Below are 18,190 nucleotides of genomic sequence, written 5' to 3' on the forward strand. Positions count from 1 at the left end.
TCTCATGCCGAAACCCGGGATCGAACCAGGGACCTTTAGATCTTCAGTTTAACGCTCTCCCAACTGAGCTATTTCGGCTCCGCCCACGCCACTTAAAAATAAGGCTTAATGAATTTATTACTTATGTTTTTTATTTACTATTAGGTATTTACTAACAAAAAAACAAACCCACAATGACAGGTACTCCGAAGGAACCAAAGACAAATTAAAAAATTATTTCGTTCTTCAAATGGCTCACCACTTTATGCAAAGAAAAGCAAGAAGACAATTACAAATTGATGCTACAATTTATTCCCGGTTGAATGCACACATCGAAACAGAGCACGTTCCATCATCCAGTTACGAACTTCCCAAATTACTCTTATGGCATTGCCACGCCCTCTGCCGTCCAGATTTTATTGGTTGGTGCAAAACAGGAGGTCAGTGAATACGAGAGCATGACCTTGCACTAACTCGTCGGAAAAGTAGAAGTCAACTGTGTGCGTATGTGTTGAGTTCTCGCTTCACAAATATGTTTTAATAAACTTATTTCAGCTTCCCTGGTGGTCTAGTGGTTAGGATTCGGCGCTCTCACCGCCGCGGCCCGGGTTCGATTCCCGGTCAGGGAATGAGGTTTTTCTGTTTTAACCTCCAAATTCTTTCATCCAGGAACGAAATCTCTGAGTAAACAGCAAATTGTGGATAAGTTAACTTTCAATTTTCATATGAGGCATTTTCTGCATAGAAACCCTGTTCCTGTTTTAGTATTCCAGGTACAAAGTGACAAGCAATGTATTTTTCAATTATTTTAAAACATTTATTAATGAATACTTAATCTAGCGTAGACCGAGTGTCCGGCATTGTTCTAAGTAAGTGCTTTAACATTTTTAACTCAGTTGGGTGATTCAGTAAGCGGGAAATTCCGGAGACAATCCATTAGGAGTTAGTTGAGATTAGCATAACCTTTTGAAAAGACAGTTATGAAGATGACAGAGAAGAAATGGCGAAGTCATTTCTGGGAGATTTGATCGTTGTGTTCAAGCTTCTGAAGCTGCTAGAGCCTCGGTGGTTTAGACACCTACTCTATCTTCCTCGGATTTTTCTCTAAGTTTCACGCTGCTCCAACTGGGCGCTAGGGGATAGCCCTAGAAATACCTACACAGTAATATAATATTCTGGGCCAAAGCAGTTTCGGGACTGCTTCATCTCTCCAGCGCTTCAACCTTTTTTCCCCTATGAAGGTACAAATTATGTTTTTTTCCTAAGAGAGGATAGGAGAAGGTCATAAACATGAAATTAAAACCTGCTGTCACAAAACTGAGAAACAGGCAAACAATGAATTCAGCACCATCTCTGAATGCACATTTGGTAAATTTACCGAGAGCTACTGGAGAAAAAGCAGACTTTTTGTTTCTCTCCTGACAAGGTTTGGTGACTCTGTGCTAACTGGTTCCTGTCTGACAATATCGGGGCATGAATCTTTGTTTCTTGGTCTGTCTAAAGAGCAGCTATTGCTTATTATTTCTTTCTTATATCTGATAAGAGTTTGGGGCACGTATGACTTCTCTACAAGTTTCCAAACAAAGATCATGGTGCTCCTGATCTTATTTCACCAACAAATGGAATATGTGATTTTTTGTTTGTTTTTTGAAATGGAGTCTCTCTCTGTCGCCCAGGCTGGAGTGCAGTGGCCCGATCTCAGCTCACTGCAACCTCCGTTTCCCGGGTTCAAACAATTCTCCTGTCTCGGCCTCCCGAGTAGCTGGGATTAAAGGCACGTGCCACCACTCCAGGTTAATTTTTGTATTTTTAGTAGAGACGCAGTTTCACTATGTTGGCCAGGCTGGTCTCGAACTCCTGACCTCAAGTGACCCACCCGCCTCAGCCTCCCGAAGTGCTGGGATTACAGGCGTGAGCCACCGCTTCCAGCCAGGATGTGATGTTGTTATGATCCAGTTAAATGAAGCAGGACTTTTCCTAATTAATTGCACTTTCTCTTCTCTTCCCTGGCTCCATATATTCACAGTTTCCAAAACTTCCTTGAGATGGGACACTCTTTTGTCATCTTGTCAGTTCTGTCCTTGAATTAATAAACTTTGACACATACATAAGATCAATTTGACCAATAAATCTTATTTTGACATAGACATAAAAGTAATATGGTTTGTAAAATTCCTGTATATACGGAAGCCTTTAAATCTAATGTTTCATAGGAATTCAACCCTCTAGGCCTGCTGGTGATCAGTTCTTGAAAAGCACCCTCTTTTCGTGATATCACACGTTGTCTCCTCTATGTGCAGCAAGAATCTCTTGCTTCATTAGTTTTTATGCCTCTGCTTTCAGAAAACAGTCTGGTTGGGACCCCTGTGAAAGGAACTGTCTGGGTTAACTTATCTTGATTAATGCCTCTTTTTTTCTTTTCTTTTCTTTTCTTTTCTTTCATTTTCCACATAAAGCTAATTGGATTAGAGAAAAGGAACTCTTCTTCGAATGCTACCAGTTTCTTTCCTTCTCATCTGAGCTATTATTCATTGTCCATAGGAAAAAAAATTCCCTAATTTTGGCACGGTAGGTTCTGTTTATTCACCAGACTTGCTACCGTTTACTCGTCAGCTCAGAGAGAACGTCGAAAAAATATAACAAAACCAAAATATGCATCAAGACAAGAGGAGGAAAGAGAATGTGAATGACTACTAAAAAAAAAACAAAACAAAACAAAAAAGTCAACAGCTAGGGTCAAGGAATCAATCTGCAAATATTCAGAGCCAGTAGGCTTGTACTACACTAGTCACTATGGAAAATGAAAAACGACCAAGACAGAAATCTCACCTCTTAACACCCCCCAAATCCCAATTTTCTCAACTGTAAAATGGGAATAAAAGTATTACAGTATTTACTATATAAAGTTGCGATGAGTCAACAACATAATACACAAAAGCAGTCAGCCAATTATCCAAATCCGTGTTATTAATATTATCATCATCATCATTCTTCTCACCGTACTTGGGGAATGAAGGAGACAGATACTGTAAGTAAGTTTTCCTTTTTTTTTTTTTTTTTTTTTTTTTAGACAGAGTCTCGCTCTGTCGCCCAGGCTGGAGTGGAGTGGCGCCATCTCGGCTCACTGCAAGCTCTGCATCCTGGGTTCACGCCATTCTCCTGTTTCAGCCTCCAGGTAGCTGGGCCTACCGGCGCCCGCCACCACGCCCGGCTAATTTTTTGTATTTTTAGTAGAGACGGGGTTTCACCGTGTTAGCCCGGATGGTCTCGATCTCCTGACCTGGTGATCCGCCCGCCTCGGCCTCCCAAAGTGCTGGGATTACAGGCGTGAGCTACCGCGCCCCGCCAAGTGAGTAAATTTTCTACTGGGCACAGAGTCACCTGCTAAAATGAAGTGTGGAAAAATACAATGGGGTGTGTGTATGTGAGAGAGAGAGGGAGATTTGGAGGTGGGGTGGGGAAGACCCTATTTGAAGTGGGCTTTGAAGAATGAACAAGATTTTTATTAGGGAAAAAAATGGAAACCAGCATTCCAGGACAAGCGATCAGGAGAAGCAAAAGCGCAGAGTTGTGAAAGCTCTTAGATTTTCAGAACTTTGAATTCTGAACTATATATAAACCTGGAAAATCTGGGTTAACTATGGGATGGCATCAGGATTTCAATTTCAAGCTTTCTGGTCATGCACAGTAAAGCTGGAATTAGAGTCTCTTACGTATGGCAGTTGTTGACAAGTCCGTACAGGTACCTAAGTGCTTCCCAGAAAATTCCTCAAGTTGGTAGGTCCTGGGGGAATCAGTTTAGTTCTAAAGAGAGGACTCATCAGAGATCTGTTCAACTTCCAGGAATCTGTGAGGATAGCTCCAAATCTCACTCTCATGCCCAGCCTATCAAACAAAGCAAACCGGTTGGACTGAAGCTGTGGGATCGGGACTGAAATAGAACCAGCGAGAAAGGCAGTCCTCCTCGATTCCTAGAGAGAACACATTCAGCCAGCAGTTGGATAAAGGATACTAGCAAGTCCCTCGCCAGGGCGGGGGAGCAGGGACACATTCCTGTCCCGTTTACATTCTTCCTCTGGCGGAGGCGGGAGGGTCGCTTGAAGCCTCGGATTTCGAGATCAGCCAGGACAAAAAAGCGAGACCCCCGTTTCTACCAAAAAGGGGGGGGGTGGGCGGGGGGAAGAGAGAGAGAGAGAGAAAGGAAAAGAAAGAGAAAGAAAAGAAAGAAAAACTAGGCGCGGTCACGTGTACGTGTAGTTCCAGCTGCTCGGAGGTTGAGGCGGGAGGATCTCTTGAGCCCAGAAGTTCGAGGCCGCAATGAGCTCTGATCGTGGCAGAGCGAGGCCCTGGCTCAAATACATACATACTTTGTTCTGACTTTGTGTGCCCTTACTCTTTCCTCAGGTGCACGCTTGGGCTCGTTACTGCTCAGAATTTTAGAATCACAGATCCAGCAGTGATCAGGCAGCTGCAGCTGTCAGGGACCACCACCACCTACGCGATTGATCCGTGGGAGAAGCCCTCCTACTCTTTTCTTTCTCCTTTGTCCTTCTCATTCCTGACCCCTTCAGGATTCTCAGTCTTCCCTCCGGGAGGTAGGGATTCTATGGAGAGAGAAGGGTTGTGGGGGTGGTTCTGTTGCGGGTTCAATCCCGCCCGCGGCCCCCCTACAACCCAAATTGTCTTTTTCTTTTCAGACTTTTGGCCAGTCTTGTCTCGCTCCAACCTCCTACCCCCACCCCATTCCTCAGTGCATTCGTGAATTTCTCCAAGCAGGCCTTTCCAGATCGACACTAAGTTCCAATCCCGAGCTGTGTGACCCAGCACCAATTCAGTCACGATGATGACTTGCAATTGCTTAATCAGTTTGCCTTTCCTCCTAGCTGTGAAGGTGAGGACCGCCGGTGTCAGCGTTCGTCCTGAATACTCAGTGCCCAGGCACAGAGTAGGCATTCAGTCAATACTTGTTGAACGGGTTAATGGATTCCTGATGTTCACTGGTTGATATCGTCACTTTCAAATAATTTCTGCCATTTTTCTATTTTGTTTTCAACCTCCTAGTTTACCGTGCAGGATTGCAAACACCAGAGAGAAAATCAGTCTCTGGAATGATGCCTTTGATGGACCAAGATGCAGCTGATGAAGCATTGAACCAATTAGCACCTAGCAGGAGGGCACCCTTGCTCTGTGTCCTTGAAGGTTAAAGCTGTCAAAAAGTGGTCTCCCTCAAGTTCGGCCATCTTGCTCTCAGAGATCTAGAACTGCTAGGAGAATATAGCCTTGATAGTGGAGAGGAAACTATTGCTGTTATGAGGGACTGAGAGAACCAGGCAGAGAGCCCAGATTGACACAGCAGGTGACAAAAGAGGCGCGCCTACCTTGGGGAATACGGAGGAACAGAGGAAAGTGAGACCAGGAGAAAGAGCAGGGGGGCGGGTGTGCAGGCCGGGTGCCGTGGCTCACGCCTGTAATCCCAGCACTTTGGGAGGCCAAGGCAGGCGGATCACAAGGTCAGGAGTTCGAGACCAGCCTGGCCAATATGGTGAAACCCTGCCTCTACTAAAAATACAAAAATTAGCTGGGCGTGGTGGCGGATGCCTGTAGTCCCAGCTACTCGGAAGGCTGAGGCAGGAGAATCGCTTGAACCCGGAACCCGGGAGGCAGAGGTTGCAGTGAGCCGAGATGGCGCCATTGCACTCTAGCCTGGGCGACGGACTGAGACTTCGTCTCAAAAAAGGGAGTGACTGTGTTGCTTTTGCTTTCTTGGAAATCTTTTTTCTTAGTAATTTTCCTAAAGTAATTTCCTTAGGAAATAATGTATTGCTAAGAGTATTGCAACTTTTAGTATTGACGAGGTACTTTTACTGAATCAGTATAAGTCAACAAGCAACCACCAGAAGCTGGAAAAGGCCAGGATAGGATTTTACTCTAAAGTTTCTAGAGGGAGTTGGACGCATCCCACACCTTGATTTTGGCCCATATACTGATGGTGGATTTCTGGCCTTCAGAAATACATATCTGTTGTAAGAGAATACATATCTGTTGTTTTTAGACAGACAGTTTCTGATAATTTGTTACAGTAACCACAGGAAATTAACACCAGGCACTATGCAGTAAATTCCGTATGAACAACTCAAGTATAAGAATTTGTAAGACAGCCGGGCGCGGTGGCTCACGCCTGTAATCCCAGCACTTTGGGAGGCGCGGTGGCTCACGCCTGTAATCCCAGCACTTTGGGAGGCCGAGGCGGGCGGATCACCTGAGGTCGGGAGTTCCAGACCAGCCTGACCAACATGGAGAAACCCCCATCTCTACTAAAAATACAAAATTAGCCGGGCTTGGTAGCGCATGCCTGTGATCCCAGCTACTCGGGAGGCTGAGGCGGGAGAATTGCTTGAACCTGGGAGGCGGAGGTTGCGGTGAGCCGAGATCGCGATATTGGACTCCAGCCAAGAGCGAAACTCCATCTCCAAAAAAAAAAAAAAGAGAATTCTAAGACAGCATAGTTTCCACTGGCATATTGGATAAAAACTTCCGTCAGCAGTGATTTTAATGAAGATGAATGACAAAACAATAAGAAACTCCGGCGCTAGTTAACTTTCTTTATTATGATCTTATTTGTCATAATTTTTTGCACAATGCGTTTTTATTTTAGGACTCAGTCAAAATTTTGGGCCAAGGAGACCGACGCGCTGTCGCCTGCACTAAGAGAAAGGCAACGAACAACTTTGTCAATGCATTGCATTATACTATAGCAGCAACTATACTTTTAAATGATTCGAATCTTGAGGTTTCAAACTGAACCGTCTTGTGCCTTTTGCCCGGCGGGCATTTCTGCGGGGACCGCGGGTCACCTTCTGAATTTTTACCTTCATAAACAGCAAGGACTGCGCTCTTTCGCACGGCGCCCCGTTTTTTCGTAGAGTTCCGTCGGCCAAAACCACTTGAAACTCGCTCAGCGGCGTCGGGGCTCCAGCCAGGCGTCACCTTCCACGGCGAACCTGCGAACCACAGCGTCCCCTGGGGGTCTCTGTCCGCGTGGCCGCTTCCTCTTACATCGGTGACGCAAGGGAAGGGCGTCTAGGATCCGCCGGTTTCCTTCCTCACTGCTCCCATCAGTGCGAAAGCAACGTGTTGGGGGTTCGGGGTGTGTGGCGGCTGAACAGCTGCCTGAAGTTCTCTGATGGCGCTGGAGGGAGCTCCAGAGAAGAGGTCATGGGGAAAAGGCACACCTTAAACGCCCCGGCGGTGGGGGGTGACATTCCCTAATGGGAAAAAAGACACACCTTAAACGCAGTAGGGGGCGACATTCTCTACTAGGGAAAATGCGGAAGAACACAGTTGTAATCAACGGTAGCGTGGCCGAGCGGTCTAAGGCGCTGGATTAAGGTTCCAGTCTCTTCGGGGGCGTGGGTTCGAATCCCACCGCTGCCAAGTACTTTTCATTCTCACTAGGGACTGTTTTTAGGAGAATCCCTTTCCAAATGTTCAGTATGAATGGTTCTTACGTATCAGTCCCATTCTCCTCTTCGACTTCTGTTTACCACGGAGCCAGAGATAACCGTCCCCAGAACAATGTTCCCCCATTATTTAGAGGACAGTGTACTCCAGGCGCCTCAGATACAGCAATGAGTGACACAAGCAAAAAAACCCTTAATGGCACATACTTAGTGAGGTGGCACGATCTCGGCTCACTGTAACCTCCGCCTCCCCGGTTCAAGCGATTCTCCTGCCTCAGTCTCCCGAGTGGCTGGGATTACAGGTGCGCGCCACCACGCCCTGGCTAATTTTTGTATTTTTAGTAGAGACGGGGTTTCGCCATGTTGATCAGGCTGGTCTCGAACTCCTGGCCTCAAGTGATCCTCCCTCCTCGGCCTCCCACAGTGCTGGGATTACAGGCGTGGGCCACCGCACACAGCCTGAAGGATTAATTTATGTTTGGAATCAGCTGCTGTTCTTCCTCCAGCCTCTCTGTAGTGTGCTCACTTCACACTTGGAACCATAGTTATATGGTATAGAGAAGCGACAACTCTAGGGAAAGTGCCAGTGCCTTGCCTTACCTTACAACTGCCAGACACACCCAGTCAGGTACCTTCTCTGTGGGCTTCTCAGTACCCCATATCTCTGTGGTTGCCAGGGGAGCCCTATCTCTCCTCGGAGCAGTTCTCTCTGCATACTTCTGGTCTGTCTCTCATTCTCTAGACCTCAGCTTGGAAGTTGTTTCTCCTTGGAAGCCTTCCCTCATCTCCTTCTCTTCCTCTTTCCAGCTTCATAAAGTTTGGGAGGGTATGGAGAGGATACGGAAGGGAACAGCACAGAACGTCCTTGCCCCACGGAACTCAGAGTTTAGTGGGGTTCTCATGGGGGTTCACAAGGATTAGATAAGTTATTGCCCTAATATGGGGCAAACTCTACTAAAAAGGATATAGCTTTCTATGTGTAGATTTTGAATGATGTTCCAGATTTAAGAGAATAAAAAGAAAATAATATGAATTGTATGTTAGAAAGAAGGACTGTCACAGAATTGTTCCCAACTGGGATTACAGGTGCAGGCCACTAGGTCCGGCTAATTTTTGTATTTTTAGTAGAGAGGGGCGTTTTGCCATGTTGGCCAGGCTGGTCTCAAACTCCTGACCTCAAGTGATCCTCCCACCTGGGACTCCCCAAGTGCTGGGATTACAGGTGTGAGCCACCACGCCTGACCACCTTTATTGATTTTTGAATGCTAATCCAACTTCTCCATGCTAGAATAATCTTAACTTGTTCAAGACATGTAATCTTTTAAAAAATGTATATTCCTGGATTCTGTTTGTTACTATCTCAAGATTTTTCTCACTACATTCATGAATGATAATAGCCTGTAATTTTCTTTTTTAAAAAATTTCCTTGTGTTGTTTGTTTTTCCTCATCGTTCCCTAACGGTTTGGTATTAAGGTTATACAGGCCTCATAAAATGAGTTTAACATTGGGATTATTTTCCCTTGCATGTTTAGTAGAATTAACTGGTGAAAACATCTGACCCTTGAGTTTTCTTTCTGGGAATATATATTATAGGTTCTATTTAAATAATTGGTATCAGACTATTCAGATCTTATATTTTTTTTCCTGTACTAGTTTTAGAAAGAAGAGTCTTCCTAAGGAAATATACCAGATGAACCTGGAAAATCTTTTCACCAGAAAGCAAGGAGGCTACTGAAGACTACTTTAGTCATGTTAAACAAAAAAGGCTTGTGCTGACACCTATGAAGTAGTCTTACCCAAATCAAATCTAAATATAGAATTTGATAAAGCCCTTAGATCTAACTATTAATTTTTAGGACATACAGGGGCAGAGGAATGTGTTAAATACTACCAAAGGTGTATAATAATTAAAATCCAAACTGTGAAACTCTACAGCACCAGCAACCTAGTTAATCATTAAATAAATTTCCAGAAAAAAGAGATATAGGGAGAACTTATATATTAAAATACTTAAGATACATACCAACTAATCACAATGTATTGACCTTATTTGAATACTTTTTTTTTTTTTTTCCTGAGACAGTGTCTCACTCTGTCGCCCAGGCTGGAGTGTGGTGGCACAATCACAGCTCACTGCAGCTTTGACCTCCCAAGCTCGTCTCCCGAGTAGCTGGGACCACAGTCATGCACCACCATGCCTGGCTAATTTTTGAATTTTTTGTAGAGACAGGGTCTTGCTATGTTGCCCAGGCTGGTCTTGAACTCCTGAGCCCAAGTGATCTTCTTGCCTTGGCCTCCCAAAGTACTGGGATTACAGGTGTGAGCCATGGTGCCTGGCTTGTTTTTTTTTTTTAATGTTAAGAAAAAATGGCATTAGAGAAAAATTTGAACAGTGAATGAATCTTTGATGATGTTGCCAAATAGATAATTTTGTTTAGGTGTGATAACTGTACTAGTGTTAGTTTACTTATATTTTTGGTTTGTTTTTTAGAGATGGGGTCTTGCAATATTGCCCAGGCTAACCTCAAACTTTAGGGCTCAAGGAGTCCTCCCACTTCAGCCTCTTAAGTAGCTGGGACTACAGCATAGGCCGTCATGCCCCTGGCTCTATTATTAGTTTGTTAGTTTATTTATTTATTTATTTTGAGACTGAGTCTTGCTCTGTCACCCAGGCTGGAGTGCAGTGGCGCGATCTCGGCTCACTGCAACCTCTACCTCCCGGGTTCAAGCAATTCTCCTGCCTCAGCCTCCCGAGTAGCTGGGATTACAGGCGCCTGCCACCACGCCTGGCTAATTTTTGTATTTTTAGTACAGGCGGGGTTTCACCATGTTGGCCAGGCTGGTCTTGAACTCCTGACCTCAGGCAATCCGTCCACCTCAGCCTCCCAAAAGTGCTGGGATTACAGGTGTGAGCCACCGTGCCCGGCCCATATTATTAGTTTTTTTAAACAGTCATTATCTCCTATAGACAATTAAATACTTATGGATGAAACACAATTTCTGTCATTTGCTTGAAAATATTCTTAAGCAGAGGGAATGGGTGGGGATACAGATGAAACAAGATTAACCCTGACGTAATAATTGTTGAAGCTGAATGATGTGTACATGGAGTTCATTTTTCTATTGCCTTTACTCTTGCATGGGTTTGAAATGTTCTATAATAAACTTTATTTTTTATTTATTTATTTTTTTGAGATGGAGTTTCGCTCTTATTGCCCAGGCTGGAGTGCAATGGCACAATCTCGGCTCACCACAACCTCTGCCTCCCGGGTTCAAGCAATTCTCCTGCCTCAGACTCTGAGTAGCTGGGATTACAGGCAAGCGCCACCATGCCTGGCTAATTTTTGCATTTTTAGTAGAGACAGGGTTTCTCCATATTGGCCAGGCTGGTCTTGAACTCCCGACCTCAGATGATCTGCCCACCTCAGCCTCCCAAAGTGCTGGGATTACAGGCAGGAGCCACTGCGCCCGGCCAATACATTTTATTTTTTTTTAATAGAGGAGGACTATAAAACCTATGGGAAGCTCTGATGGCACGACTATGACTTGCTGATGTTCACTACAGGTTATCTGGCTAGGCCACTTGCTGAGAAACTCCTGATGTATCTTCAAGTCTATTCTGGTTGGATTTCTCACTGAAAACTGCGTCTTTTGTCTGGGAGGTGAAAGCCAGACCCTCATCTTTCTGGGAGATAAGGAAAGTAGGCTGGAGGCGTTGACATTCAGTATGCTCCTTTTTCAAATGGAATTCCTGTCCTCCATGTGTCTAGCCCACATATCCTTTGTTTAACCTTCTTCAGAAAATAAACCTCCAGTCTTCTTTGGGCTTGAGGACCTAGGACTCTGCTTGCTTCCTAAATAGCCTCTGACAGACTCTCCTCGTTTTAGTCTATTCATTCTCATTTCCAGGGGTACATGGTGCCACCAATTCTTGAGTTGCTTAAAGATTCTATGATGTAAAATAAATGTCTTTGTTTTTTTTTTGTTTGTTTTTTTTTTAGAAGGAGTCTCACTCTGTTGCCCAGACTGGAGTGCAGTGGTGCAATCTCGGCTAACTGCCACTTCCCCCTCCCACTCCCCAGTAGCTGGGACTACAGGCATGCACCACCAAGCCCAGCCAATTTTTGTATTTTTAATAGAGAGACAGGGTTTCACCATGTTGGCCAGGCTGGTCTCAAATTGCTGATCCCAAGTGATCTGCCCATCTCAGCCACCCAAAGTGCTGGGATTACACATGTCAACCACCGTGCCCGGTCAGATTTGTCCTTTACTTGCCCCCTTCAGGCTAAAATTTGGCTTTCTCAAATTCAATGTCATTATTACTTATCCATTTTTCAGTTTCCAAAATTTTGTAGTTGTCTCTTCTGCCATTCTTCCTGATTATGAATGGTTTTACTGTAGCATTAGTGTAGTTCTGAGGGGGAGCAATACCAAATACACGTAGTCAAGCTACAATCCTTACCAAGAAGTATCTTATCATCTTTCTTAAACTTAAATGAAATTGGCATTCTCCATTTCTTTTGTGAAGGTAAAGTAAAAATAATCTCATATCAGTGTTCTGGTAAAAATTTTGTGTTTGCACGTGGAATGTAATTCGATTTAAAAAGTGAGTTTTACCTGGTGATTTTTGTATGTAAATTATAACTTAGACTAACTCTTGTTTGGTAACTCTTCAGAATTAGAACTACAGATATCTTAGGGTTTCAAGCAACATGTTTTATCATTCAACTATGCACCTGACCTTCGAATTCCTTCAGTATTATTCTTACCAAACTTATTACCTTACGGCAGAATCTGTTCCAGTTGAGTATCTCCTAAATGTACAGATGTCCTGTAGCTTCTACTTGTGGATTGTAATTCTATTCTGGGATAGTTGCAGAACAAGATTAACCCACTGTTCATAAAGTAGTCCTTCAAAATTTTTAAGACATATCTTTTTCACCAGGTAAAAATCTAAAATTTATTCAAATATGCTCTCAAAATATTCATTTTATGTGTTTAGGAAACATCAAAAGACTTCTGGAGGTCAGACTAGTAATTTCTCTTTTTTTTTTTTTTTTTTTGAGATGGAGTCTTGCTCTGTTGCCCAGGCTGGAGTGCAGTGACACGATCTTGGCTCACTGCAACCTCTGCCTCCCGGGTAGCTGGGACTACAGGCATGCACCACCATGCCTGGCTAATTTTTGTATTTTTAGTAGATACAGGGTTTCACCATATTGGCCATGCTGGTCTCGAACTCCTGACCTCGTGATCCTCCCTCCTCAGCCTCCCAAAGTGCTGGGATTACAGGCATGAACCCCCGTGCCTGACTCTTATCTGTGATTTCTAAACCTGTTCTCTCCCTGCCTCCCTTTTCACTTTGAATCTTAGCAATCCTGATATAATATGGAGAAGTACCATTCTAGCTTTATGTTCAAAAAATTGCTAAAAATGATTGGTGTTTATAAATTACAAACTGTTTTCTGCTGAACTGAGGTATAACTTCATGTCGGAAAGATGTGGTGCACGCATATGGGAATTGCCTAGGAAAGCCTGAGCACAGAATTTACTAGTTACGTGATCCTGGGCAAGTTTGTTAATCTTTCTGTGCCTCAAATTCCTGATCTCATAGGGATGTTGTATGGATTTAAAAAGTTTAAATGTGTAAATCCCTTAGAACAGTGCCTAGAACACAGCAAGCACTAGTAAGTGTTTATTAGTATTAGGAAGTGATTGATAAACTCTTGGAAGTAAATGTGCTCACTGAAAAAATACTGAATAAGAAGGTAAAGGACAATGTCTTTGGGGAATCTCACAATTAAGGGTCAGGAAATCAGGAATAACTAATATAAGAGACAGAAGGACCAGCCTAAGAGGTAGGAAAAACAGAAAGTAACACCAGAATCGTTATACTCAGGCACTGGTCAAAATACTGACTACTGAGTTCTGAGAAACAGTCACTGGAGAGAGGGATTTCCTACTCCCATCAAGTTCATGGGTTTTCCATACTTGATGTTTTCTTTTCTTATGTCCAGTAAGATTTGAGCTCACTCTAAAAGCTTTTCCACATTCCTCACATTCATAAGGTTTCTCCCCAGTATGAACTCGCTTATGTCCAATCAGAGCTGAGCCCTGACGGAAGGACGTGCCACACTCACTGCAGGTGTATGGCTTCTCACCAGTGTGGATTCTTTTGTGCTGCCTCAGGACTGAACTATGATGGAAGGCCATTCCACATACCTCACATTTGTGAGGCTTCTCTCCAGTGTGAATTCTTCGATGATTGGTCAAGTTCGACTTCCCACTGAAAGCTTTCCCACACTCTAAACATTTGTAAGGTTTCTCTCCAGTGTGGATTCTCTGATGGATGGTAAGGCAGTGCTGATCTTGGAAGGTTTTCCCACAATCCCTGCATTGATAGGGCTTCTCCCCTGTGTGCTCTCGTTCATGAGCCCTGCGCTTACAGTTATGACGAAAGGCTTTCCCACACTCCTCACACCTGTAACGTTTCTCTTCAGTGTGGATCCTTCTGTGTTTGGTGAGTTCTGCCTTGATGCTGAAGTCTTTTCCACACTGGGGACACCCATAGTGTTTCTCCCGAGTATGGATTCGTTTGTGTTTGCTTAGGTCTGAGCTCCGACTGAAGGCCCTTCCACACTTGCTGCACTCATAAGGTCGTTCCCCAGTGTGGATTCTTATGTGTTTGGTGAGGTCTGAACTCCCACTGAAGGCCTTCCCGCACTCCTCACATTCATATGGCTTCTCCCCAGTGTGAATTCTGCCATGGATGGTAAGGGAATGCTTAAACTGGAAGGCCTTCCCACAGCAGTTACATTCGTAAGGCTTCTCCCCGGTGTGGATCAGCTGATGCATACAGAGACGGTTCCTGGTCTTGAAGGCCTTCCCACAGTCCCTGCACTCGTGAGGCTTCTCCCCACTGTGGGTTTTTTTATGTCGGCAAAGAGCTGATCTACTGTTGAAAGCCTTCCCACACTGGGTGCAGTTAAAAGGTTTCTCCCCTGTGTGGATTATCTGGTGCATAGAAAGCTGATTTCTGGTCTTGAATGCTTTCCCACACTCATTACACACATGGGGTTTCTCACCAGAATGAATTTGCTCATGGAGAATTAGATCTGAGTGCCAACTGAAGTTTTTGCCACACCTGGCACATTCATGGAGTTTCTGTGCTATAAGAACTTTATTACATTGACTATGTTTTGAGTTTGGATTCAAGTTTTTACTAAGCACTTTCTGGTTCTTTCCTTTTTTGCAGGTCCCTTCCTCAGAGCCTTCTTTCTCTTCTCTCAGTTTCTCCCTTATAGATGTTTCCCATTGATTCTCTAATTTGACATCCTGAACACAAACTTCTCTAACCTTAGGATCCCGGGAATCAACTTTTAGGAGACTGTTAAATTTCATCCAGTAGGCTTCTCCATTTTCAAAAATCTCTTGTTGTGAACTTGCCTTTTCATTCTCAGGCCACATCTTGTCAGCTGACACTTAAACAAGAAAATACAAATGTCAGAGGGAAGGAAATAAGTGAGATGGGAGGGGTGAAGCAATGTTAAGCTGTTTGAAGAGTAAATAACTTTTCCATGCTGGAAAAATTACTAACGTTGTGGCCAAAAGTCAGAACAGGCTGAAATAATGAAAAGTATTGAGATATTTTACACTCAGCACACTTTATAAAAAATCCTTAAAAACCTACTCCTCCTCTATAGTCTCCTAGTTTAGTGAGCGTAAACTCTATACACCTAGTCATCTAAGCCACAAAACAAAATAATCTTCAACTCTGTCTCCCTTGTATTTACCCAGCTAACATTTTACAAATTCTACCTGTGAAGAGAGTTACAGAGGAGGTGCTGAAATGCTGATGCAGTCCCTTTTCAAGGAACTGTCTGCTTTGCTCCCAAGGGTGGGCCCTGGAGAGCCATATTTCTGTTATGTGACTCAGCCCATCTGGTTGGGGCAGATTAGATCTGCGCAATACCTGACCCAAACCAGGTCAGATTCTCTAATCCTGGACTTTAGAATTGTGATCTGACGGCAGGTAAGGCCAGCTTTAAGAGTAGCTCAGTCTTTAGCACTTAAATTTGAGAACTAGTGGTGGTGGGATGATATTTGGTACAGAGGAGGGAATGTTCTGCCATCTGGTCCGAGAAGAAGAGAAGGTCAATTTGCCTAGAAAGAAGATTGAAGCTGACTCACAAAGAAGCAGGGAATACAGTTGGAAACCTGATGGTTTTGAGTCTCTTCTAGGGCCTGACACATAGCTGCCCTTAGGTCCCATGACACATCCTGAATAATAAATAAATTCATGTTTTTCTGCTTAAGCTAGCTTGGGTTAATTTCTATTGCTGTCAACCAAAGACTCCAAATACATCTTATTAATATTATCTCTGAACTCTATCTCTTCCTCTTTATTTCCACTGCCAGTGCATTCTCACTCACTAATTGCTATATCCCTCAAACATCCTTTACCCTGAATCCCTTCTAATCCATCCTCTGCACTGCTTCCAGATTATTCTCTCTGAAAATCAAGTCTAATCATGTCACTTTTTAGCTTAAAATACTTCAATGGCACTCCATAGTTAACCAGACAGGAAGAAAGTAAAGCATACGGTCAAGAGTCCTGGCTCTAGAGTGAGACTGCCTGGGTTCAAATCCTAGTATGACACTTAATAACTCTTAATACCTGTGTGAACTTGGGAGGATGACTTCACTTCTCCTTTGCCTCAGTTGCTTTATCTAAATGAGTTAATGTATGTAAAGCACATGCCACACTGAAGTACTTTAATCAATATTAGCTGTTATTGTAAGTTCAAGTTTTGTAGTTTAAATTCCTTAAGAAAACTCCCAAAAAACAGACGTCATATCATGATCTTGCCCCTTTCTACTACTTAGGAACCTCCCCAAAGCTATTCTAAGTCCCCTGCTCTACTCACACTGAACAATTCATAGTTCATATTATTTTATTCCTCAATGCTTTCTCACATGTTATTCCTTCTGCCTAGAATGACTCTCACCTGTCTCAATTTATGAGCACTGCAGTAACTGATACACAGAAGGGTAATAAATATTCTGAGATTTTTTTTTTTTTTTGAGATGGAGTCTCACTGAGTCCCCCGGGTTGGAGTGCAGTGGTGTGATCTCAGCTCACTGCAACCTCTGTCTCCTGGGTTCAAATGATTCTCCGGCCTCAGACCTCCCAAGCAGCTGGGATTACACTCAGCATGCACCACCACACCCAGCATGCACCACCACACCCAGCTAATTTTTGTATTTTTAGTAGAGATGGGGTTTCACCATACTGGCCAGGCTGGTCTCAAACTCCTGACCTCAGGTGATCTGCCCATCTTGGCCTCCCAAATTGCTGGGATTACAGGCATGAGCTACTGTGCCCAGCCTCTGAGCTTTTTTTGAGGGCCAAATTGCAAAAATCTATTAGATAGGTTGCAAAGAACCAATTAGATAATAACAGAATAATTGCCCAAATAGTTTGTCACTGTTTCAATTTTCTTTTCCTTAAGTTTCCTAAATGGGTTTCCTTTCTGGGCCCTTCGACTGGATGATCCACCACTGAGAATGTTCCATAACCATTATGCCACATGGAAGATCAGAGGGAACTGAAAGTTTCTCTATTACTCACCTGGGTAGGAGCAGCTTAGGGACTCCCTGTCCTGTGGATCCTGCACACAGGGGTCTACTTCTCGCTCCAGATGAGAGATTAAAGGAGGTTTAGGAAATGGAAATCCTGGTTGCAGAGAAGAAATAAGTGTGTAGAGTAACTTATAACTTAATAACTTATAACTTAGCTAAGCAGCCCTGATCCTTCTGTTTGTATATGAAAACAGGAAAGAAATGTTAATTTAGATAGAGAAAAGGGTTTTTCAGGGGTCTAGTAACATGTAAAAGAACATGTTTGGGGACTTTCTCAGAAAAGTCACACTCAGAAGGAAAGAGAAGTTCTGGGAAACAGTCATTTGGGTGTGCTCTCCTGTTTTTTTTTTTTTTTAACTTTATTTTGTTTTACTTTAGGAGAATGGGAGTCTGGTATAGGAAGACTATCAGTTTCAGGCACATAGAAGGCAGTTCTTGACTAGGAGCGGAATATAGAACACCCCATAAAAAAATGAGAGGCTTGAGGAAGCAAGAACCCAGGGAAAACAGAAGCTAAGTGTCTCCTTTTAACTCATTCCAAATCAGAAAACAGCAACTAGGTTAGCCAAAAAATTATCTTGCTATGTAATAGAGGCAACTCAAAACTCTTAATTTTTGGGCAAGATCCTGATGATAAAGAATAAGGACTCTTTCAATATGAGACCTTATATACATCAATAAATAAATCAATTAAATAATAAAAAAAAGAAGGTAGAAAGCATTAAGTGTAGGGAAGGTCCTTACCAAGTGATACCATGTTCCCATAATTTTCCAACATCACATCCTTATAGAGATGCCTTTGAGCGTAGGTCAGACACTGCCACTCCCTGTTAGTGAAGTTCACAGCTACATCCTCAAATGTCACTGACTCCTGAAATAATATGCTCCTGCTATCCTGGAGAAAACGCCATAGTTTCCTCAGGAAACAGAGGCAGAAGAAAGGAATTTGCAAGGAGGAGGTTTATAGAAGTGAAAGGCTCTTCCCTTTTGGTGGGTATTTACAAATGAGATGAAAGGGAGCATGGGGTTTTGATAGCAAAAAATAATGAAAGAGAAAACAACCCACAAGTGGTTTATCATGCAACAAAATGTTCCTTATGAGAGGGAGAAC

The 18,190-nt window shown here is 43.4% G+C and overlaps 1 protein-coding gene and 3 non-coding genes across 10 annotated transcripts in view; 2 read left to right on the top strand and 2 right to left on the bottom strand.

The window, feature by feature from the left end:
- Window positions 1-5: 5 nt before the first annotated feature.
- On the bottom strand, window positions 6-78 carry TRNAF-GAA (transfer RNA phenylalanine (anticodon GAA)). Its single transcript has one exon. It is a non-coding gene; the product is annotated as a tRNA-Phe (tRNA).
- Window positions 79-536: 458 nt separating this feature from the next.
- Window positions 537-608, top strand: TRNAE-CUC (transfer RNA glutamic acid (anticodon CUC)). The gene has a single exon. It is a non-coding gene; the product is annotated as a tRNA-Glu (tRNA).
- A 6,723-nt stretch (window positions 609-7,331) lies between these two features.
- On the top strand, window positions 7,332-7,413 carry TRNAL-AAG (transfer RNA leucine (anticodon AAG)). Its single transcript has one exon. It is a non-coding gene; the product is annotated as a tRNA-Leu (tRNA).
- Window positions 7,414-13,105: 5,692 nt separating this feature from the next.
- Window positions 13,106-18,190, bottom strand: part of ZNF311 (zinc finger protein 311) — a 43,588-nt gene continuing 38,503 nt past the window's right edge. For 6 of the 7 annotated variants that reach the window (XM_057302457.2, XM_055113300.2, XM_055113299.2 and 3 more), the window contains 3 exons: window positions 17,824-17,950; window positions 17,069-17,173; window positions 13,106-14,918 (listed from right to left, as the gene is read on the bottom strand). In XM_057302457.2, coding sequence (XP_057158440.2) covers window positions 13,333-14,918; window positions 17,069-17,173; window positions 17,824-17,950 — 1,818 coding nt within the window. In that variant the 3' untranslated portion in view covers window positions 13,106-13,332. Of the gene's footprint in view, window positions 14,919-17,068; window positions 17,174-17,823; window positions 17,975-18,190 lie in introns of all 7 variants that reach the window. The other variant, XM_055113296.2, reaches the window with a different exon arrangement.

This window comes from Pan paniscus, chromosome 5 (genome assembly GCF_029289425.2).
Source record: "Pan paniscus chromosome 5, NHGRI_mPanPan1-v2.0_pri, whole genome shotgun sequence".
Lineage (NCBI taxonomy): Eukaryota > Metazoa > Chordata > Mammalia > Primates > Hominidae > Pan > Pan paniscus.